This window comes from Abramis brama (assembly GCF_963993115.1).
Source record: "Abramis brama genome assembly, chromosome: 8".
Taxonomy (NCBI): Eukaryota; Metazoa; Chordata; class Actinopteri; order Cypriniformes; family Leuciscidae; genus Abramis; species Abramis brama.
Genome location: NC_139970.1, coordinates 23,833,408 through 23,857,146, shown reverse-complemented (window position 1 = coordinate 23,857,146; position 23,739 = coordinate 23,833,408). Strand labels below are relative to the sequence as shown.

The 23,739-nt window shown below is 37.3% G+C and overlaps 2 protein-coding genes across 2 annotated transcripts; both read right to left on the bottom strand.

The window, feature by feature from the left end:
- Positions 1–2,106: 2,106 nt before the first annotated feature.
- On the bottom strand, positions 2,107–4,943 carry vtcn1 (V-set domain containing T cell activation inhibitor 1; the record flags this gene model as incomplete). Its single annotated transcript, XM_084123477.1, has 5 exons — positions 2,107–3,072; positions 3,317–3,574; positions 4,270–4,629; positions 4,741–4,805; positions 4,912–4,943. The coding sequence occupies 5 exons, from the start codon at positions 4,941–4,943 to the stop codon at positions 2,945–2,947; spliced, it is 843 nt and encodes a 280-aa protein (XP_083979603.1). The 3' UTR covers positions 2,107–2,944.
- A 9,092-nt stretch (positions 4,944–14,035) lies between these two features.
- On the bottom strand, positions 14,036–16,265 carry LOC311088890 (gap junction beta-2 protein-like). The gene is made up of 2 exons (XM_084123262.1): positions 16,139–16,265; positions 14,036–15,181 (listed from the first exon to the last, which is right to left on the bottom strand). The coding sequence occupies exon 2, from the start codon at positions 15,155–15,157 to the stop codon at positions 14,357–14,359; it is 801 nt and encodes a 266-aa protein (XP_083979388.1). The 5' UTR covers positions 15,158–15,181; positions 16,139–16,265; the 3' UTR covers positions 14,036–14,356.
- Between the last annotated feature and the right edge of the window lie 7,474 nt (positions 16,266–23,739).

Below are 23,739 nucleotides of genomic sequence, written 5' to 3'. Positions count from 1 at the left end.
CCTCGCCATCCAATCATGTTATGCGTTCACGTTTGGGGGCGTGGCCTGAAATCTGACCTATTTTAGACAGACCCCATCCAGGGGTGTCAAACTCAGTTCCTGGAGGGCCACAGCCCTGCAGAGTTTAGCTTCAACCCTAATTAAACACACCTGATCAGCTAATCAAGTCCTTCAGGCTTATTTGAAAACTGCAGGTGTGTGTGTGTTGAAGCAGGGTTGGACCAAAACTCTGTAGGGCTGTGGCCCTCCAGGAACTGAGTTTGACAGACAGATCAAACTACAACACTCAAAGGTCAAGATTTGCAGTTCATGCTTTATTTCCTGCTGAAATGTAATTAATTCCTTTACAAAATACCTTTAATTAATCCATTTGCAAAAGTTCTATTAAATATGGGCATTTGTCTCTAGCCTATAATTGTAACGATTACCACTGGAGGCAAGTTGATATGAGAACCCAAGTGCAACTTTAATTCAAAAACATGATCAAACATAAAACAAAGGCATGACGAGGCATGGAACTTGTATCACATACTGTAAACCTGTACATTCTTCTATCCTGCTTCCGTTACAAATTTGCAGGGACCAATCACAAACTGGCTTATCCACCTGGGGCGCTATTGGCGGGTTTAATCCAATCCAATAGAGAGCCTAAGTCCCTCCCCTTCTGGTTGACCACCATGAGACCTTACTTCGGAAAAATATTGTATGTAGTCAATGGCGCGAGACAACAAATATTTCGATCTCGTTTGAATTGTGCCCTGAATTACACATATGATGTTTGTCAATTTAAAAGGTACATTTTAAAGTCAAGAAAGTCACAGTTTGATGTAAAACTGTTGAGGTATAAGACTGTGAAAATACGTAATTACAGAGACTACAAACCCAAAAGGCGCACGTATGACGTCATACCTTTTCTCTGAAGAAAATGAATGAAGCTAACTTTACTGAAGTTTGTCGTCTGTCATTTTTTCTATAGTCTTACATTATAATCGTAATGTTACGCCGTCATGCCTGAGTGTTTTGTACCAGACTGCACACATACGAGCGACGGATCTTGTGACGTACATAGTGCGAGACGAGAGATGTAGTTCATTGAGCGATTTTCACATGAAACTAAATGAAAAGAAACTCGCCATTGACTACCATACATATTTTTTCCGAAGTAAGGTCCCATGAGCCGGAAGCGGAGGGGAGGGACTTAGGCTCTCTATTCCTTTTAACCTCTCGACAATGCTCAATGGCTTCTTTAGTTTAGCAAACAAATCACAATTTTTTTTATTTTGCACAACCTGCAAAAAATCGCTCTACCATTGCTGCTTGTGCAAACCGCTGATCAATGCTCCAAAACAACACTTTGTTGACACATTTCCTGCCTGGAGTTTTCGCTGCAAAGTACGTCACCTGGATCGTTGGTCTGATTGGTTGAAGGACTATCCATTTGCGTACAGAGTCATTTGAACTATGCTCATTGATCACGCCTCTTGTGCAGTGAAAATACATAGCAGACTCCCTAGACCAGGGATGGGCAACTTCGGTCCTGGAGGGCCACTGTCCTACGGAGTTTAGCTCCAACCCTGAAAAAAACACCTGCCTGTAATTTTCTAGTAATCCTGAGGACCTTGATTAGCTTGTTCAGGTGTGTTTGATTAGGGTTGAAGCTATACTCTGTAGGACAGTGGCCCTCCAGGACCGAAGTTGCCCATCCCTGCCCTAGACTGATGTTCAATCTTAAAAGATTGAGCTTGGTCTGGTGATAGCCATACTAACACAGACTAATTACAAGACAAGGAACACCTGTGAACAACGATCAGAAGATTAACCAATGACGAGACACATGGCAGGATCACATGACAAGACACAGAAACATGACATTGACAAGAACAAGAAACAAAACCCAAAACGTGACAATAATAAACCATTGAGACTATATTTGTAATAGCCTAATAACAATGTACAATGTAATACAAGTCCCTGTTTTTGGATGTAGGTTTGACAATATCATTGTATTGGTTATAGTCAGCAATTAAAAAGCAACAGTCTTTTGTTATCGGTACCACTTTACATTAAGGTATCATTAATGTTTCAATAAAATTATAGCAATAGCCTACATTGGTAAAAGTATTTATTCGTCTTTGTTAACAGTTGATAAAAAAATACAAATGTTAATTATTTCATGTTAGCTCAGGTCCATATTAACAGATACAAGTTTTGATTTAATTACTATATTAGTAAATGTTGAAATTAACATTAAATAAGATTTAACATTAAATAACATTAATTCACATTTTCATAGTTATTTTGTGTTAACTAATGCAATGAACAAAGTGGCCTTAAATTGTACATTTTAATCATGAATTAATTAGACATGTTTATTGTGGCCTAATATGAAATAATAAAAGAGATACTGATACAATGTCTCAAAAAATAAAATAAGTGTAATGAAAATCCTTTAAAACTGCTGGGTTGTTTCAACCCAACTTTGGGTCAAATATGGACAGACCCAGCCGTTGGGTTACATTTTTAAATTACATTTTTAACCCATTGTTTGGGTTAGTCCATGTTTGACCCAAAATTGGGTTAAAACAACCCAGCATTTTTTAGAGTGTGGTAATACAAACATTTTTCAAGAAAAGTTTAAGATAATAGTAAAAAGGTATAATAAATAATATCACATATGTCTGCAGATTAGTTGACATTTTGTGAAATAATTCATTGGATTTATCATGTGAAACATGAATTTGGATTTAGATTATATGTCCTTTACACGTTTCTACAAAATCTCATGTAAAATGTTTTTTAAAAAAATACAGTTTGTCTTTTTATTGGGAAATGTCATTATGGTTTAGGATGCGTGTGGTTAATAGATTGAATTTTTTGTATGTACTGTAAGCAACCAACCCCAGAAAACATGTCAGTCTTTGTAACTGATTGGTTTGACCATCTGTCAACCACTGGAGAGACTTGTCTGGGTTACAGAGAGAATAAGGATGACTGTGAACAGAAGTTGTAAGGATGACACTTTTGTAGATGCAGCACTGAAAATGAAGTATGTCTTCTCCGTCACGCTGTTTGCTGAAGAATAATAATCATAAAGAAATGTTGACTTTAAAACAGAAACTCATGATTTGATCAACATACTGCACGTGTCATGCTATTTAATGAGTGACATACATTTTGTTTGTCCATGCTGTCCAGAAAATTGTTTTAACAAATTTGATTTGATGTGCAATGCTCTGTGCAAATATTATCACTATGGGTGAGCCCTTCTTAACAACTAGTCTATACAGTTTTGTTTTGTCAATATCTACGGTTTTACCTGTTACAGTTGCCTCTGAGATAGCTTTCACAAGAGCGTTCTCGATAAGACAGGTGTAGGTGTCATCCACTTTTACTTGGTTTTCGAGGACACTGGTAACTCGCGTGATTCCAGCATTGTTGTTGGTGAAATTGGTGCTGCTGTTTAAAAGCTGCCCACTCTGACTCATCCAGCTAACCTCTGGTTTGGGAAACCATCTATGAGCCTCAGCAAATAGAGAGCCATTTGCCCATCGAGTAAATGTGGGAGCTGTGAAAGCTGCAAAGAAACCGAAATGAGCAGATCAGATATACGCTAAATGTGTGTATAAATATATATCATTTGATGTGCAGTGTAAAGATTATTGAAGTTTGTTTTACAAGAAAATAAGTCTTTCTACTTCAAAATGTCATTTTTAATTCAATGTTACTTGCCATTTCTTTGTGATTAATTGTGAAATTTACTAGCAATTTCCAGTGCATTCAAATATAGTCAGATTGATTCAGTAATTTTAAATAATAATTTAAAACACAACCGTTTAGAATCAGTTTAGAACAAATCATTTAAGTGGCGCGATTCTGCATACGATGGACACTTTATTCCATGAGACCACCGGAGAGGATTTATGAATGACAGTGAAGCGACGTAACTGACAGTAGTAGGTCATGATAATGACAACATGGCGGATGTAGTACGTCCAGATTACATTCATACTATATATAACATACTTTTTAGCGGTTGTGAAGTAATTACTTATTCAAAATAAGTACCTACTCAAGAAAGTATACGATTTCGGATGCAGCCAGACACTAGTTTGGATTTCAGTGAATCAGGGTTTTTAACAAATCATATGAGAGAATGATTCAGTGACTCGCTCATAAAGAGACTCGTGGATCTATAAAGCATGAAGAAATAAGATATGTGGGTTTAAACATTCATTTACTTTGAAATAAATGAATAAAGAATGTATTTACCAGCCACTCTAAGGTTAACGCTGGTAGTCCCTGAGACTTTTGGTGCATTGACAGTGACGCGATACACACCCTCATCCTCCATCTTCACATTTCTCAGCAGAAGGGAAGCGTTGCCAGTTGATATAGCATCTGAGAACAGTTGAGCCCTGTTTTTGAACTGATTGTTCTGCCTCTGGAGCTGGGCTGCTTTGTTTTTGTATTCATAGACCACACCACTGACAGCATCTTTTAGCCAAGTAATTGACACATCACTCAATTGCTCATTGCCACTGTTGCTAAGAAACCTGCAATCCAGGACCACATCCTCCTCAATATTCCCCACAATAGAGGGACTGCTGCTCTCAACGGTACCTTGGGACACTTGAAAATCAAACATACACGAGGTTTAGTTTATACATCAAAAGCCAAATGCACTACTAAAAGTTGTACAAACTATGCAAACCGTTAGAGTTAAATGAATGTTTTACTAACCTGAAAATGCAATAGCCAAAATGAAAATGATGAGTCCTGAAATGGCTACTATCAGAACAATCATACTGCAAAAGACATACATTTGATGAAAAACATTCAGTATTGACTCATTGTAATATAATCTTCAACCTGAAATTGTTTGAAAAAGTAGGGTTTTTTTTCAATTCTTACCTTGCAAAGATGATTTGTCCAATTGAAGCCATTCTGGTAATCTGTTCCTACTTTCAAGCAGTATCTTTGATGAACCGATGTTCCACTCTGTTCATCATCTCTGTCGCTGGCATAATAAATCAACGGGCTAAGATAGACACTTCCTAATCCCCCAGACTAGTTTCAAACTACTTCCACTGAAGGAGATCAGCACCTCCTCCCTCTGTCAATATTACCTCTGAGAGGAGTGTCCTGACACACTTAACATACAGCTTGACAAGAGTAAGTGTGCTCATGAGACGAAATACAAACAGTTGCAAATAGTCAGAAGTCAGACTGGCCAGGGGTGTTCAAAAATCGGCCCAGGGCCACTGTCCTGCAGAGTTTAGCTTCAACTTGCCTCAACACACCTGCCTGGAAGTTTCTATGCTTGATTAAAACCATCATCCTTTAGCTTCCTTGAACCACTTTATAGACAATATTGTTTCATTTAATGACTCAGATATAAGAGTCAAAGTCACAATTGCAAGAGCACATGAGCAAGAGCCAAAGATTTTAACTTAGCGAGACCGAAAGCAATAAACTGTACAAAGTCCCAGAAACCCCACTGATGGCCCTGGTTAGTTCTGTGTGCACATTCAGTTCTGTTTCATTGAGCTCTGTAAATAACCATGAACTGTAATTGGAGTATATTAGCTTACAATAATCAGATTTTTACAGTTTACTTACTGCATGTTTCCGCTACAGAATAAACAATAAATCACAATCCTGATATATTTTGAATTTCAAAATTCTGAGAAAAAAGTTATAAACTTGCAATTGAAAGAAAAAAGTCTGAATTTTGAGAAATAAATTCTCAATTGTGAGAAAAAACCCTCATAAAACTCGCTTTTTTATGATTTTGTGAAATCATACACCAACTGCTGCAGTGTTGGGTGAAACCAGTATCACAGTACCAACACTGAACATCACATGTGTAAAGAAAGTTATTTAGTTTGTTGTTATGTAACTCACAGGACTAAACAATATGTTGCTTCAGTAAAAAAATATTTTACTAAACATTTTCAGAAAACATAACCCATTTAAATTACAGTGAAGTGTTGAATTGAGTTGATTGGACACAACTATTTTACATATAGATTCTTCCTCAGTCGTGTTGTCACAACACAAGGATTTTGTTTTCATTAAAAAATAAACCTTTAATTAAAACTAAGTTAGTTGTGTGGAACCATTGTCCATAATTGAATTGAGTTAGTTTAAAGTATCTTTTTTTTTTGTTTTTGTTTTTTTTGAGTGTAATGTATGTGGAAAAAAACATATTTTGCAATTGTGGTATTGCAACCCAGACATCAGGTGACGCTTTACTGTCTTACTTCACTTTTCACAAAAAAATGTACAGAGAAGCCTGAAACTAGTGGCTGGCTCTCATATGTGACTGGTATTATAAAGAGTTCAGGTTATTATGTTGAAGTCAGTACTGATGTGAAGGTATAACAAATACAAAATGAAAGTGGAGATTGTGTGTATAGTGGATGTTCTGTACCCGTTTCACAGTATGTGTCTAAGTTAATTTTGTTCCGGAACTGCCATCTAGTGGACCTTAAAGAAACTACAGGTTTTTAATAGCAGGAAGTGCAGCTAGGCACATGGCTGATGCATGTTGCTCTGTCTGAGTGTTTTCCCCATGGATAATCCTCATCAATCCTTGCTTTTGGAAGTTTGAAGAGCAATAGTTGTACGTTTTATTTATGTACTTGCTTTGGGTAACTCAAAAGTATATTTTGACATTAATGTAAAGTTATTAGAAAGTGTAATTTAAGCATGTGACATGCTATCTTAAGTTTTCAATGCAAATAGTAAATATTGTAGGAAATACACAAGTAATCTATTTTAATATGCAAATTGTTTGATATCAACAGTATTACTGTAATCTGTATATTATTATTTGTGTTATTTGAAGCTATGTTTAGTCATGAGTCTAATTGGAGATTGTATTTCTTTCTTTTAGTTTCACTCTGATCCATCGTAATGTTGTGACATAAAGATTTAATAAATGCTAGAACTTCAACTTGCATTTCTTTTGATTATAATGGATGGAGTTTAACTTGCTGTCAAACTTCGTAAAGATAATACATGAAGGGAGGACAGTATAGTGGAGCCAGTGATATTCTGTTATGCATAAAGGACCATGAAATTAATTATATAAAATAGCATGAGATCCAGATTTTACCGTTTTTTTTTTATTTGAGCAACTAAAAAAGTTCACGGTTGAACGAGTTGCATAATCAACATATCATGAGCCGTAGATGAAATCCCTCAAGCCCTCATATTGAAACCTTAACACGCTGCATTTTTAAAAAATAGCCCACATTCTCACATCTAATGCCACTTTCAAACTTCCAAAGAGGAACATATATTGATTTTGTGGTTAAAAGACTGTTCAAAAATGTCATGAGAAAGTAATGCAGACATCTTGACTGGCATATATATATATGTGCCTGAAGGACTCCGTCAAGACTTGAGGAGAGAGGAAAAAGGTACAGCATTTGTCTTGAACCTCTGTGTCGGAGCTTCAGCTGATCAACCATGCTGCATTTCTCTAATATTCCAGACAAACTGCGTGTGATGCTGTCAGAGGCTGCGAATCTATTTCTAGTTATTGTAATGATTTACATTTTTCAGTACATCTTTAATTCTCAGTTTTCATGCTCCTGCACAGAAGAGTTTCATTTTATTGTGGTCATTTACATTGCGCTCATTCCTATAATATTGTTTTTTATTTTAAAACTAATTAAACAACCCAGACCAAAAGTTTGTGAGGCCTGTTGCTGTTTTTTTTTACTCAAATCTTCCAGCTTTTTGGAATCGGTCTGTTCTGGGCGGGATTCATCCTTTTGGATGGAGACTTATATCTCTGTATGGTAACCAAATATAATGACACACAGCGTGAACTTCCATGCAAGAAGACTCTCACTCTTCAAGAAATGAGCATTATTACAAAACACAAAAACTGGTCACAGGTAAGTACTCTAATTAGAACAATTAAATTACATTTAGTCGACTTGTATTTAAACATTTAGGAGTTAGATTTCTTCTGAATGTGGGCGTGATATAATTTATTTGTTATACTGTAAGAAAGAAAAAAAGAGTAAAAACAGAAAAGGTAGGCAACTGGCAATTTCCTGCCAGGACATTATCTGTTAAGTTTACAGGTATTTCTTTTAATCTTTAAACATGCATTGCATAATTCAATTCAAATGGGTATAACCTGTGAAAATACAGTTATATTGTGCCCATTTTACAGAGTTTTCTTAGAGTGTATTCTATCAAAGACTTTTTTTACTCCAGTTGATTTTTAAAATGTGGGTTCATTTCTGACACACCTTAAAGTTTTGGTTTTTAAACATTTTGGTTAAAATCATCCTTCAGTTGATTTAATTGTTCATTATGGTTTTATTGTTCTTTCTTTTGCAGTTTTTTGGTTACATCAGCATAGCTGTTGGTTTCTTTGGATGGTGGCTGATATCAAACACCAAGGTTGGAATCTATTGTGACAGATGTTCTTGTCAGTGTTTGAAGGACTGCTGCGACAAGATCAACGAAAGAAAACCATACTACGAGAGGCGGTACGGGGAGCTCCTGTCTGTGGAAACAGATAAACACTTGCATGAAAAATTGCAAGAAATAGCCAGAAAGAGAGCAGAAGGGATATGTTCAAAGCACATTGCTCATATTCAAAAGAGGGAGCTTAGCACAAATAGAACCATACAAATGTCTGAAGATGCTAGGAACGCTTGGTGTGAAATATCTCACCCAGGTTTTTATACATCAGACCTTTCTGATAATCAAAAGCATAATATTTTTTATTAAAGAATCATACACTCACCTAAAGGATTATTAGGGACACCATACTAATACTGTGTTTGACCCCCTTTCGCCTTCAGAACTGCCTTAATTCTACGTGGCATTGATTCAACAAAGTGCTGAAAGCATTCTTTAGAAATGTTGGCCCATATTGATAGGATAGCATCTTGCAGTTGATGGAGATTTGTGGGATGCACATCCAGGGCACGAAGCTCCCGTTCCACCACATCCCAAAGATGCTCTATTGGGTTGAGATCTGGTGACTGTGGGGGCCATTTTAGTACAGTGAACTCATTGTCATGTTCAAGAAACCAATTTGAAATGATTCGAGCTTTGTGACATGGTGCATTATTCTGCTGGAAGTAGCCATCAGAGGATGGGTACATGGTGGTCATAAAGGGATGGACATGGTCAGAAACAATGCTCAGGTAGGCCGTGGCATTTAAACGATGCCCAATTGGCACTAAGGGGCCTAAAGTGTGCCAAGAAAACATCCCCCACACCATTACACCACCACCACCAGCCGGCACAGTGGTAACAAGGCATGATGGATCCATGTTCTCATTCTGTTTACGCCAAATTCTGACTCTACCATCTGAATGTCTCAACAGAAATCGAGACTCCTCAGACCAGGCAACATTTTTCCAGTCTTCAACTGTCCAATTTTGGTGAGCTCGTGCAAATTGTAGCCTCTTTTTCCTATTTGTAGTGGAGATGAGTGGTACCCGGTGGGGTCTTCTGCTGTTGTAGCCCATCCGCCTCAAGGTTGTGCGTGTTGTGGCTTCACAAATGCTTTGCTGCATACCTCGGTTGTAACGAGTGGTTATTTCAGTCAAAGTTGCTCTTCTATCAGCTTGAATCAGTCGGCCCATTCTCCTCTGACCTCTAGCATCAACAAGGCATTTTCGCCCACAGGACTGCCGCATACTGGATGTTTTTCCCTTTTCACACCATTCTTTGTAAACCCTAGAAATGGTTGTGCGTGAAAATCCCAGTAACCGAGCAGATTGTGAAATACTCAGACTGGCCCGTCTGGCACCAACAACCATGCCACGCTCAAAATTGCTTAAATCACCTTTCTTTCCCATTCTGACATTCAGTTTGGAGTTCAGGAGATTGTCTTGACCAGGACCACACCCCTAAATGCATTGAAGCAACTGCCATGTGATTGGTTGATTAGATAATTGCATTAATGAGAAATTGAACAGGTGTTCCTAATCCTTTAGGTGAGTGTTTATCTTGGATATTTTCTGTTCCTGTCCGACCAGGGGTGACAGTGATCGGGCGCTGATGCTGAATAATTGCTAGTAAATACAAATGGCTGTAAAAAGTCAAGTTTATGATTGCAAAGATTTATTATATATTCTAACAATCCTAAGATAATTTTGAGTGGTTTTTTTTTTTTGGTCAAAAAAAGTACACCAGGATTTCTGGTATGGAGCACCAGGGTGTGTGAATGCTTACACAGAATATGAGACATTCTATGACTGTGTGTGCAGCTCCATGAGACACTGCAACAACAACAGGATGTGTATATCTCGTTTTTTTGTACTTTCTGTGCTTCATTAAAAATAATCAAGTTAAATGACTAGTTTCTACTACATTCATTTTATACCTCAAATCCAAACCCAAGTGCAGTGCTAATTTTGACACAAATTTGGATTTGATTTAGTTTTATTGTCTTTTGACTATAATGCAATTTAGTCATGTTTTATTATTATACTCCTGGAGAAAACTATATTATAGTTTAACTATATTAGGTTAATCATATTAACCTGAATGATATTAAGGTTTGAAAATGCAATTCACACAGAGATTTAACTGCTGAGCCTGTGACATATAACATGTCTTTATTTATCTTCAAATTAAATAAAACCACATAAAGAAACAAGAACATGGTCTTTTTTTAAAATTAATGATGCATTCTTCATAACAACTTGCATACAACATTCTTCATTCAGACATATACATCTGATAGCAAACAGTCATTGAAACTATGTTAAATCAACATTCCTTTTTCAACAATAAGTCATTGAATCAACATCGAACTCTGATGTTGATTCTACATCATTTTGCACCCTGTTTTAATATTGAAACAACGTTGAAATCCTGTCCATAGATCAACGGGATTTCAATGGTATTTCAATTATCAGGAATATTGAAACAATGTTGAAATTTCAACTAAACTAAGGATCAACGTGATTTCAATGGAATTTCAATCGTTTTTAAATGTTAATTTTAAATGTAATGCCATAATTTAAATAGCCTGCTTTATCTACAGCCAGTAGTAATAGAACATGTATAAAACACTGAACACACCACACTAAAACAAATTCATTTTTATTAGCCTTTTTATTTAATTATTTGTACTCTTTATTTACACTTCAATGTCCTCTGATGCCGAATATTTTGTCGTCCAGTCCCTCCTGCCCGGTCTGGCGCATAGCGCAGCCACTTTTGCACAGCCTGTGGGTGACGGCGGCTGTCCCCATCTGCTGAGTAGAGCATCTAAAACAGAAAATAAAATCACAATGCAAAAAATTAGCATTTAAGTTAAACAGAACACATATTTAAACACTTGGAACAAATTCAAATTCAATATAGGCTAAATAACTGGATACTTATAACTAAGTAAATAGTAAATGTATTGATTAGAGTTAGGCTACCAGACAAAAGATTTTTCCGGTCGACTAATTGCACATTTATATTAATTTCTGCTTAAATACTGTGTGCATGGAGGAATATAGCATATACGCCCGAGCACATGCGTAAATCTCACCGCAAATATCAGGCAAAAACAGGCTAATAATAATAAATAGGCTATGTCTTTAAAATTAACGAGGCCAGTCGCCAGGCTGTCAGGCGCTGACAGTGTGCGCGCGCTTCCCCGCGCTCAGAAAAGGTGCATGTCAGAACAGAACGCCAGTGAAATGTTTTCCTCAAAAGAAAAAAAAATACTAGAAGAGAACCACAAAATACGTTCGGCAGATTTTGACACATGGTAAAACAAAAATCTATTTCAGTGACCAGCACTGCGTCGGTTACACTAACCATCATGTTAACGATCAGCCTAACAGTATTTGATTAGGTACAATCAGTGGTGTAGTCTAGTTTTTTATAGTGAGTATACTGTAATATATAATATTATATTAAGAGCTACATTTAGCCTTAGATGTTATATGAATATGGTCCCTGAAGCACAGGTTTTATCAGCTGACAATAAAAAATAAAATAAAATAAAAAGAAACATTATAGGCACAAATACAAATTTACTTTTAGAAATGGGGTTTTTGAAAAAAAAAAATGGTGTTATTGTTTTGGCAAGTTTAGGCTACTCTTTAAATTAAAACATGTATGAAAACTTGTGTGATATTCCCTTAAAATATCAGACCTTAGTTTCAGTAGTCATGTCAAAGCAATAACTAAATCAGCATACTATCATCTAAAAAATATTGCAAGAATTAGATACTTTGTTTCCAGACAAGACTCAGAGAAACTTGTTCATGCTTTCATCACCAGCAGGGTGGATTATTGTAATGGACTCCTCACTGGCCTTCCCAAAAAGACCATAAGACAGTTGCAGCTCATACAGAACGCTGCCGCCAGGATTCTGAGCAGAACCAGAAAATATGAACATATCACACCAGTCCTCAGGTCTTTACACTGGCTCCCAGTTAAATTTAGGATTGATTTTAAAGTATTATTACTGGTATATAAATCATTTAATGGCCTAGGACCTCAATACATTGCAGATATGCTCACTGAATATAAACCCAACAGATCACTCAGATCACTAGGATCATATCAGCTAGAAATACCAAGGGTTCACTCTAAGCATGGCGAGTCCGCTTTTAGCTATTATGCCAGCCGCAGCTGGAACCAGCTTCCAGAGGAGATCAGACGTGCTCCTACAGTAGTGACTTTCAAATCCAGACTCAAAACACATCTGTTTAGCTATGCATTTAATGAATGAGCACTGTGCCAATGTTCGTCCGACTGTTTGTACTGTACTGTATTTTATTTTTTATTTTTCTAAACTGTTTTAATTATTCTTATTTCTTTTTATTATTTTAATTTCTTCTATGTAAAGCACTTTGAATTGCCACTGTGTATGAAAAGTGCTATATAAATAAACTTGCCTTGCCTTGCCTTGCCTTGCCTAAAAAAACGTTTTAATAGATTTTATTATTATTATTATTATTTTAAAATTCATTTTTACTTCTTTTTAATTTCTTTGAGTTAGACCGAACTTTTATTTTGGTGGGTTGTAGACATTTGAGTTTCTGTGTGTTTTAATAAACTATTATTATTATTAGGCCTACTTGAAGTATACTCTAGTGTGCAACAGTAATATATTTCTGTTATAATTTCTTCAAGTTATACCGAACTTTTATTTTGACAGGTTGCCGTAAAGACAATACAGTTTCTATGTGTTTGTATGAACGAATGAATGACTTTTATCAAATGAAATGGTGAAATTCTCGTGAAGTGACTCTCATAGCAGCTCTGCGATGAAGTGCACACGTAGTAGCTCATGTCTCAATACAGTGAAACGCTGAGAACACTACGAGCGTGATCACGCGTGCTTCAGTGTGTGTGTGTGTGTGTGTGTGTAGTGGAGCACACATTGAGCGCTCAATCATTCCCAGAGACGCGTAGAACAATTGCAGTCTCTTTTAACTTTAATATTCACAGACACTAGTCCATATCGAGATTTGATTCATTGTACAGCCCTACTTTTGATTTATTCATTCAAAAATAGCCAAATTCGGTGACGTTCTGCTTAGAAAGCTCCATTTGTGACTGGATTCCGCGATTCGGTGTCGCTTCGCAAACACAGACGGGGTGAATTTATGAATGAAAGTGAAAGTTCTGACACAAAACGATGTTACGCATCCTCACGATTTTTTAAGTGGGTATACGGAAATCCTTGGCCTTTTCTAGTGGGTATACGGCGTATAGCCTACCTGCGTATCACGTAGACTACTGTTACAGTAGTAACAGTACTGTCACCACTGGGTACAATTCATTCATATCGAACATTAAGCAAGCTTACCTGTACGCTTGTGCCAAGGGTCCAGAAATGAGCTGTGTCCGGTGCAGTACGTTGGTGTTGATCTCTCGGTCAACCAAATATCGATAGATTTTCAATCACATTTCCCGGTCAACTATATATCGATGCATTTTCAATCATATTTCCCGGTCAACTATATGTCGATGACTTGTCAACAATGCGTCGTTTCCCGGTCAACTATAAATCAATGACTTTTCAACACATTCAGCGATCGCCCGGTAAACCAAATATCAATGCTTAATCAATCATAAAGATAACTATAGATCAATGTTGTTCCAATATTGTTGCCATCAACATTAATAACATCAGGTTTTCATCGATATGGTAATGGTGATTCAACATTTATTTTACATTGAAATTTCAATATCAACCATAATGATGATTCAGATAGAAAAACAATGTTTATTCAATGTTGGCTTGCTGTCTGGGAACCAGCTACAAATCACATACTGATAAAACACTGTAATCTACGTGCCTATTATCATACATGATGGTAGAATTGAGTCACTGGATGTAGTAGGGATAATCTTAAAGAGTCTTATTGGTCGAGGAGTCCGAAGCGGATGACGGCAACCTTGTGTTCTTTTCGTTCTGTAAGAGCGCCTTTTCTGTGGACATTTTATCTTGGTGTACAAAGGCGCGCCGCCTCTTGGTTCTGGCCGAGCACCTCAGCAATGCCTTGACGATCAAGTAGCTCAGTTCAGCCACATTGAGCACAATGCAGATGGCAGAAGATCCCACCATGAAAATGGTGAAGACTGTCTTCTCTGTTGGCCGTGAGATAAAGCAGTCAACTTTATTGGGACAGGGCCACTGCTCACACTTCACAAGACGTGCCATCTGAAACCCATCGTAGACATAATACAATGCGTACATGAATCCGGCCTCGAAAAGGAGCCGGAAGAACAGGCTGGAGGTGTAGGTCCACCACAGCGGCCCAGTGATGGGAAGGCGCCTCTTCTTCAGGCTCTCCAGGTCATCCCCTTTGGCACTGCCAGCACGGTTAGCCAAAAGGCCTTTCTTTACGTTGCGTTTGCGGTACGCCACATGCATAGCCACCAGCAAAGCCGGTGTAGACACAAAGATGAGCTGCAGGCACCAGAAACGGATATGTGAGACTGGAAAGAAGTGGTCGTAGCAGACGTTTTTGCAGCCGGGCTGCTGTGTGTTACAGGTGAAGTCGGACTGCTCATCTCCCCAGACCGTCTCGGCGGCTATTACAAGGATGCTAATGCGGAAGATGAAGAGGACAGACAGCCAGATCTTTCCCAAGCTGGTGGAGTGTTTATTCACCCCTAACAGCTGGGCATAAAGTGTTTCCCAACTCATCCTGTCTACTGTTGCTCTCAGATCCTAAATAAAAAGAAAGAGGAATTTGAATTAACAACTATAAAAAGGCCAACTTTAAATCCTTTCACCATTTGTTTAGGCACGCAAACTGGAGCTGTTTTTAATAGCTTTAAAATAAATAATAAAAAACACACTTTTAAATATTTGAAGGTGTATTAACTTTACATATTGTTTACACAGTTTTATTGACAACTTTTCTGTTAATTTTTGAGTTCAAAATTACATTTTGGATGATAATACTAAATAAAATACACTGAGAATCTAGGACACACTGTTTTGTAATTTGTTAAGCACTTTTTTTTTTTTTTTTTTTTTTTCATTGTAGGCCTGCTGTATATTAACTATAATTCCACGTCTTCAAAAAGACTCAGACTCGCCTATTTTTATTAACATATGCTTATTTATTTAATATCATTAATACAATACTTTATTAATTAGCCTAACACATACTACATTCAGTTCAAAAGTTCCGTTCAAAGTTTTCACACATTTGGCATTTGGTTATATTTGGTCGAGCTTAAAGGGATAGTTCACACAAAAATGAAAATTCTATCATCATTTACTCACCCTCAAGTTGTTCCAAACCCATATAAATGCCTTTGTTCTGCTGGTCACAACAGAAGATATTTTGAAGAATGTTGGTAACCAAACAGTTGTGCAACTTGTAGGGCACCATTGACTTCCATAGCATTTTCCCCTCCATATGTCGGAAGTCAATGGGGCCCATCAACTGTTGAGTTACCTATTTTCTTCAAAATATCTTCTTTTGTGTTCAGTAGAAGAAGAAAAAAAAAGAAAAGAAAAAAAAACTCATACATATTTGGAACAACTTGAGGGTGAGTAAATGATGACAGGATTTTCATTTTTGGGTGAACTATCCCTTTGACACGTCAAAATTATCACATAAAATGATCACCTAAATATATCAGTGAGGATTATGGCAGTTTCTCAAAAGTTTACCTGTTAGCATACAAGATGATTCAGACCAAATCCATATGATATATATCCGTCCAGGTGAGTAAAAATGAGTCAATTCACTTGCGGAGTAAATTCACTTGCGGAGTGTCTTTGTAGTCTTGAGAGTGAGATGAAGTGATTGACTGAGGACAGTGAGCGCATATTTACTCTCTCTCTCTCTCTTTAGTACACCTGACGTCGGGCGGAGCCACCGCATTCATTGGATGCTTCTTGAGCTCGCAAGAGACAAAACTAGAATCCTCCATCTCTACGGAATGCGTCGCGCGCTTGCACAGCTCAACCAGAGCGTGCAGATGTGCGATTATCTTCTGCGGCCAGTTTAGAAACTTTCACACGGTAAATGTTTATACATTTTTCAGGCCATGTGTAAACAACCTATAATCGTATAGAAACATACCTGTCAACACTCCCGTTTTTCCCGGAAGTCTCCCGTATTTCACACCCATCTCCCGCCCCCTCCCGTTTTGTTATTTCTCCCGTGAAACTCCCGTTATTTGTATGGCCCAAACGTCGTTATATGAATAATCACATCAATATATTATTCCAAGGTTGTCCAGTTGCCAGATCTTGTATGAAACCCATCCTACTCGCGCAAACAACACATACAAATTTCAACCCATTTGTGAGCTCAACCTGGCAACCAACCCAGTTGTACCGTCGATATACAGTGAGGAAAATAAGTATTTGAACACCCTGCTATTTTGCAAGTTCTCCCACTTAGAAATCATGGAGGGGTCTGAAATTGTCATCGTAGGTGCATGTCCACTGTGTCTGTGAGAGACATAATCTAAAAAAAAAAATCCAGAAATCACAATGTATGATTTTTTAACTATTTATTTGTATGATACAGCTGCAAATAAGTATTTGAACACCTGTCTATCAGCTAGAATTCTGACCCTCAAAGACCTGTTAGTCTGCCTTTAAAATGTCCACCTCCACTCCATTTATTATCCTAAATTAGATTTACCTGTTTGAGGTCGTTAGCTGCATAAAGACACCTGTCCACCCCATACAATCAGTAAGAATCCAACTACTAACATGGCCAAGACCAAAGAGCTGTCCAAAGACACTAGAGACAAAATTGTACATCTCCACAAGGCTGGAAAGGGCTACGGGGAAATTGCCAAGCAGCTTGGTGAAAAAAGGTCCACTGTTGGAGCAATCATTAGAAAATGGAAGAAGCTAAACATGACTACGGGGAAATTGCCAAGCAGCTTGGTGAAAAAAGGTCCACTGTTGGAGCAATCATTAGAAAATGGAAGAAGCTAAACATGACTGTCAATCTCCCTCGGACTGGGGCTCCATGCAAGATCTCACCTCGTGGGGTCTCAATGATCCTAAGAAAGGTGAGAAATCAGCCCAGAACTACACGGGAGGAGCTGGTCAATGACCTGGAAAGAGCTGGGACCACCATTTCCAAGGTTACTGTTGGTAATACACTAAGACGTCATGGTTTGAAATCATGCATGGCACGGAAGGTTCCCCTGCTTAAACCAGCACATGTCAAGACCCGCCTTAAGTTTGCCAATGACCATTTGGATGATCCAGAGGAGTCATGGGAGAAAGTCATGTGGTCAGATGAGACCAAAATAGAACTTTTTGGTCATAATTCCACTAAACGTGTTTGGAGGAAGAAGAATGATGAGTACCATCCCAAGAACACCATCCCTACTGTGAAGCATGGGGGTGGTAGCATCATGCTTTGGGGGTGTTTTTCTGCACATGGGACAGGGCGACTGCACTGTATTAAGGAGAGGATGACCGGGGCCATGTATTGCGAGATTTTGGGGAACAACCTCTTTCCCTCTGTTAGAGCATTGAAGATGGGTCGAGGCTGGGTCTTCCAACATGACAATGACCCGAAGCACACAGCCAGGATAACCAAGGAGTGGCTCTGTAAGAAGCATATCAAGGTTCTGGCGTGGCCTAGCCAGTCTCCAGACCTAAACCCAATAGAGAATCTTTGGAGGGAGCTCAAACTCCGTGTTTCTCAGCGACAGCCCAGAAACCTGACTGATCTAGAGAAGATCTGTGTGGAGGAGTGGGCCAAAATCCTTCCTGCAGTGTGTGCAAACCTGGTGAAAAACTACAGGAAACGTTTGACCTCTGTAATTGCAAACAAAGGCTACTGTACCAAATATTAACATTGATTTTCTCAGGTGTTCAAATACTTATTTGCAGCTGTATCATACAAATAAATAGTTAAAAAATCATATATTGTGATTTCTGGATTTTTTTTTTAGATTATGTCTCTCACAGTGGACATGCACCTACGATGACAATTTCAGACCCCTCCATGATTTCTAAGTGGGAGAACTTGCAAAATAGCAGGGTGTTCAAATACTTATTTTCCTCACTGTATGCGCAGGCAGTAGACGCGGGAAGTTGAATAAGCGTTACTGGTAGAAATGGGAAAAGACTCAGTGGTAAGTAAATATTTAACGCAATTAACGCAGCATCCGTTTTTTTCTGTCATCATTTGGCTGTATGGCGTTACATTATATGATGCGCTTTTATTCTTGCTAATGCTTTTAAACCATTCATGCCATATCTTACTTATTTTATAAAACTTTAAAAGCGGAAAGCGCATCACTCATTCCTGGGAATGCATTTGAGATCGCAGCCTGACCTTGACGGAAATAAATATTCTATGCCAAAAGTACCAGAGAAAAAGTCTCAGCTGTGCTCAGATTTGTAAACCGTACAGTTGCTTTGGTTTTTCAATCCGTACCCGTTTCGCCCCGTGGCTCAAAAGAGACACAACAAAAATAGGGACACCCGAGAAAGCCCAAATAGAATGCAAAATGTATGAACAAAATAGAACTATACAGAAAAAAAAACTACTGTTCACGTAATGTGAACAAATTCATAATCCGTGCACGCTTTCGCAATCGTTGTTTTGTAAATCCTTCTTTCGCAATAGCCTAGTTGTTTGTAATATTCAGTTCCTGTGAAAAATTGTGAAATACTGTTCCAATAGGTGAAGCTACACATGCTGATTGATTACATAACAATATTTGGATATATTCAGTTCCAGTGAAAATCTGTTCCAGTTAATGAAGTAGCCTAGGCTACACATGGTGAAATAAATATTCTACGCCAAAAGTACCATGGGCGTCAGTTTGGTTTGAAATGTGCTGGGGACAGAGACGCATTCGGAAGTGCATTTTCAGAAGTGCTGGGTACAATGACGCATTCGTTTTTTTTTCTCTCTTTCGCGCAGGTTATGTTTTGAAAGACGATGTCCTGTAGCTCAGGCACGGCCCCACTTTTCAACAGGCCCACCCAAAACTTTCAAAAAACAAACAAACTTTTACTATATTCTAATTTTGTCAATAATTATAAAAAATCGCCAATAAGCTCATAATTTGTGCTAAAATAGTGTTTAGTTTTAAAAAAACATTTTAAAAAGCTGGTTATATTTTGATGTTTCTGCGCAAGTTCAGCAGACAGTGAGGTTCGGGTTTGTTCCGATCAGAGCTCGTGAGTGGAGAGCGCATTTCTGAATATTCCGCTCCGCTCGTTCATTCCGCAGGGTCGCTCGCTCAACCCAGATGTCCTGTTGCCTGGTTCGAAAATATGTGGAATAAGGGCTGCTTCCGACTAAGTTTTTTTCTAGTCGACTAGTAGGCTAGTTGTTCATTTAAGTCATTCGTGGACAAATCGCCCCTTTATATTAATTGAATTACTTATATAGCCTACACTACAGTATAATGAGCGTTTACATAATAGGCTATAGCCGCACTACCGCACGCATCAAGCTTGCCACAAAGAACCAGTAAAAGTAATGATTATGAATGCGTCTAAATGTGTCTAAATACGCTGTGAATGTGAATGTGCATTAGGCCTATACGCTGAGTTTCGGTTCATTTATGAGACGAACTCCAGTTCACTCGCCGGCGCCTCCATGTCCTGATTCTGCTATATTTACTCTCACTTAAACCAGGCAATTGGTGCATGAAACATTGATTACAATTAAGATATAATTAATACAAAACGAAATTCAATTTAAAGAAAGGCAGCTGTTCTGTTTGAGGTCTCTGTGAAAGTTTTAAAGCAGTCTTTTAGTGCCGCTTTCAGAGCGCTCACGTCTGTAAATGAGAACTGACACGTTGTTTTTTCCCTCATAAATGCGAACACGAAAAATAAAATAAAATGAATATTATAATGTTTTTTGTTGGGTCAGACAATGATTACCAAATTTCACTCTCATATTGCTCCTCATAACCACTGAAAACGGTAAAAAAAAAAATCGAACCAAAAGTCAAATTAATATGGACGGAAGTTAAAAGTGGTGGGTACAAAATGACTCATGACGAAATCTACCCACCGTCCCCACCGAAATCGACGCCTGTACCAGAGAAAAAGTCTCAGCTGTGCTCAGATTTGTAAACCGTACAGTTGCTTTGGTTTTTCAATCCGTATCCATTTCGCCCCATGCTCAAAAGAGACACAACACAGGTCCGTAGGCAGCCTATTGAAAGGGGGGGTTCTTTTTTTCAAAAAGTGGACCTTTTTGCAGTTTTTCTCCTCCTTTTGTATTTAATTATGAGGTTCAAATACTTCATTTTGGTGACCTTTTATGCACTAATTTGTGCTGGATTAGCTTGTCTGCTGGTATCTTAACGAGCACGCTTTTTGATGCACCTAAAATATTTACTGCATTGTTGTCAAATTGCTTCCTCATGGAACACCTTTGTCAGTCCATACACAGTTCATAAGTTTAAAGACCACACTAACAACAGAATAGATTTAATGAACTTTACTGAAATATTAATAATAATTCTTCTCATCATCATTTCTTGACTCTCTGTCAATGCCTCTTTGCTTGTTGCTGTATTTGTCTTGACACTTATGGATTTAGTACACTGGTCAGTTCCAATCATATTGCACAGCCAATATCACTGAATATCCCACTATGTTTTATTATTATAATTACGCTACGTTTATATGGCTATTATATTGTAGACTATTGAGTGGATAAAATATAGAAATCCTTTTAATTAAAAAAAAAAAAAAAAAAAAAAAAAAAATATATATATATATATATATATATAACCCCAGGGGCGGAGCCAGACGATGTAAACATTCGGGGCTCAGCCCAAACCTAGGGGGGTCCGGGGGCATACTCCCCCGGGGAGATTTTTTTCCCATTTACGTCAGCTAAATGCACTATTTTTCAGGCTGTTTTAGATAATAGAATGCCTAAAAATCTATACACTGTCTGGGAAAATGATGATAGTTACTCAGTAAAAAAAAAAAAAAAAAAAAAAAAACACCCAGTAGAGCCTACAACCTATTTTGTATTTAATTGATCTCCAGCTGTAGTGAATCCAAAACACCAAAAATGTTAAGGATGACTCATTTTCACCCCTGGCAACTAAAAAGAGGCAACCATTATCTGACTATTTACAAAATGTATGAACAAAATAGAACTATACAGAAAAAAAACTACTGTTCACGTAATGTGAACAAATTCATAATCCGTGCACGCTTTCGCAATCGTTGTAAATCGTTCTTTCGCCGTAGGCTAGTAATATTCCGTTCCTGTGAAAAATTGTGAAATACTGTTCCAATAGGTGAAGTTACACATGCTGATTGATTGATTACATAATATTTGGATGTAATATTGAGTTCCAGTGAAAATCTGTTCCAGTTAATGGAGTAGGCCTACACATGGTGATGTGTAATATTCAGTAGCCTACTTGTAAACTGCACCCGCTGGAACAGTTTCTTACAGTAACTAAATATTACACAACATCACCTGTTCAGTTTTGCTAACTGTAGCCTACTCACAGATTTGTGGCCTATACCTTATTTTAGAAATCTGTTTTTCTGTATATTTATTTGTTGTGTATTGTTTAGATGAATACAACTGTCTTAACTGAATTTTTCGATGATTTGGCGATGGGGTGTGTAATGTATAGATGACATGGGTCTCCTGTATTTTGGTATTTATGCACTAATTTGTGCTGGATTAGCTTGTCTGCTGGTATCTTAACGAGCACGCTTTTTGATGCACCTAAAATATTTACTGCATTGTTGTCAAATTGCTTCCTCATGGAACACCTTTGTCAGTCCATACACAGTTCATAAGTTTAAAGACCACACTAACAACAGAATAGATTTAATGAACTTTACTGAAATATTAATAATAATTCTTCTCATCATCATTTCTTGACTCTCAATGCCTCTTTGCTTGTTGCTGTATTTGTCTTGACACTTATGGATTTAGTACACTGGTCAGTTCCAATCATATTGCACAGCCAATATCACTGAATATCCCACTATGTTTTATTATTATAATTACGCTACGTTTATATGGCTATTATATTGTAGACTATTGAGTGGATCAAATATAGAAATCCTTTTAATCAAAAAAAATAAAAAATAAAAATAAAAAATAAAATATATATATATATATATATATATATATATATATATATATATATATATATATATATATTTTTTTTTTTTTTTTTTTTTGATTCTCCCCCGGGGAGATTTTTTTCCCATTTACGTCAGCTAAATGCACTATTTTTCAGGCTGTTTTAGATAATAGAATGCCTAAAAATCTATACACTGTCTGGGAAAATGATGATAGTTACTCAGTAAAAAAAACAAAACAAACAAACAAAAAAAACACCCAGTAGAGCCTACAACCTATTTTGTATTTAATTGATCTCCAGCTGTAGTGAATCCAAAACACCAAAAATGTTAAGGATGACTCATTTTCACCCCTGGCAACTAAAAAGAGGCAACCATTATCTGACTATTTTTAAGTTAGCCTACAAAATGTATGAACAAAATAAACTATACAGAAAAAAAACTACTGTTCACGTAATGTGAACAAATTCATAATCCGTGCACGCTTTCGCAATCGTTGTAAATCGTTCTTTCGCCGTAGGCTAGTAATATTCCGTTCCTGTGAAAAATTGTGAAATACTGTTCCTATAGGTGAAGTTACACATGCTGATTGATTGATTACATAATATTTGGATGTAATATTGAGTTCCAGTGAAAATCTGTTCCAGTTAATGGAGTAGGCCTACACATGGTGATGTGTAATATTCAGTACTTGTAAACTCCACCCGCTGGAACAGTTTCTTACAGTAACTAAATATTACACAACATCACCTGTTCAGTTTTGCTAACTGTAGCCTACTCACAGATTTGTGGCCTATACCTTATTTTAGAAATCTGTTTTTCTGTATATTTATTTGTTGTGTATTGTTTAGATGAATACAACTGTCTTAACTGAATTTTTCGATGATTTGGCGATGGGGTGTGTAATGTATAGATGACATGGGTCTCCTGTATTTTGGTACCCAAATGCTGACAGGTATGTATAGAAATTGCTTTTTAACTGCAGACTTTAGCAACGTTCAGTGGCCGTTCAGTATATAAACGTTCAGTAGCCTATATTATAAAATAATGATAATAAAAATGATGAATCGAAATATAATACTAATTATTATAAAAAGATTATTAATAGCCTACACTTAATAATAATAATATCATTGAGCAAGAGTGTTGAGAACAAAAATGGGACGTTTTAATTTTTGTATCACTCCGCGTTCAAT

Coding starts and splice junctions, on each gene's coding strand:
- LOC311088890 (XM_084123262.1), bottom strand. CDS start 15,157: ATGAGTTGGGAAACACTTTATGCCCAGCTGTTAGGGGTGAATAAACAC.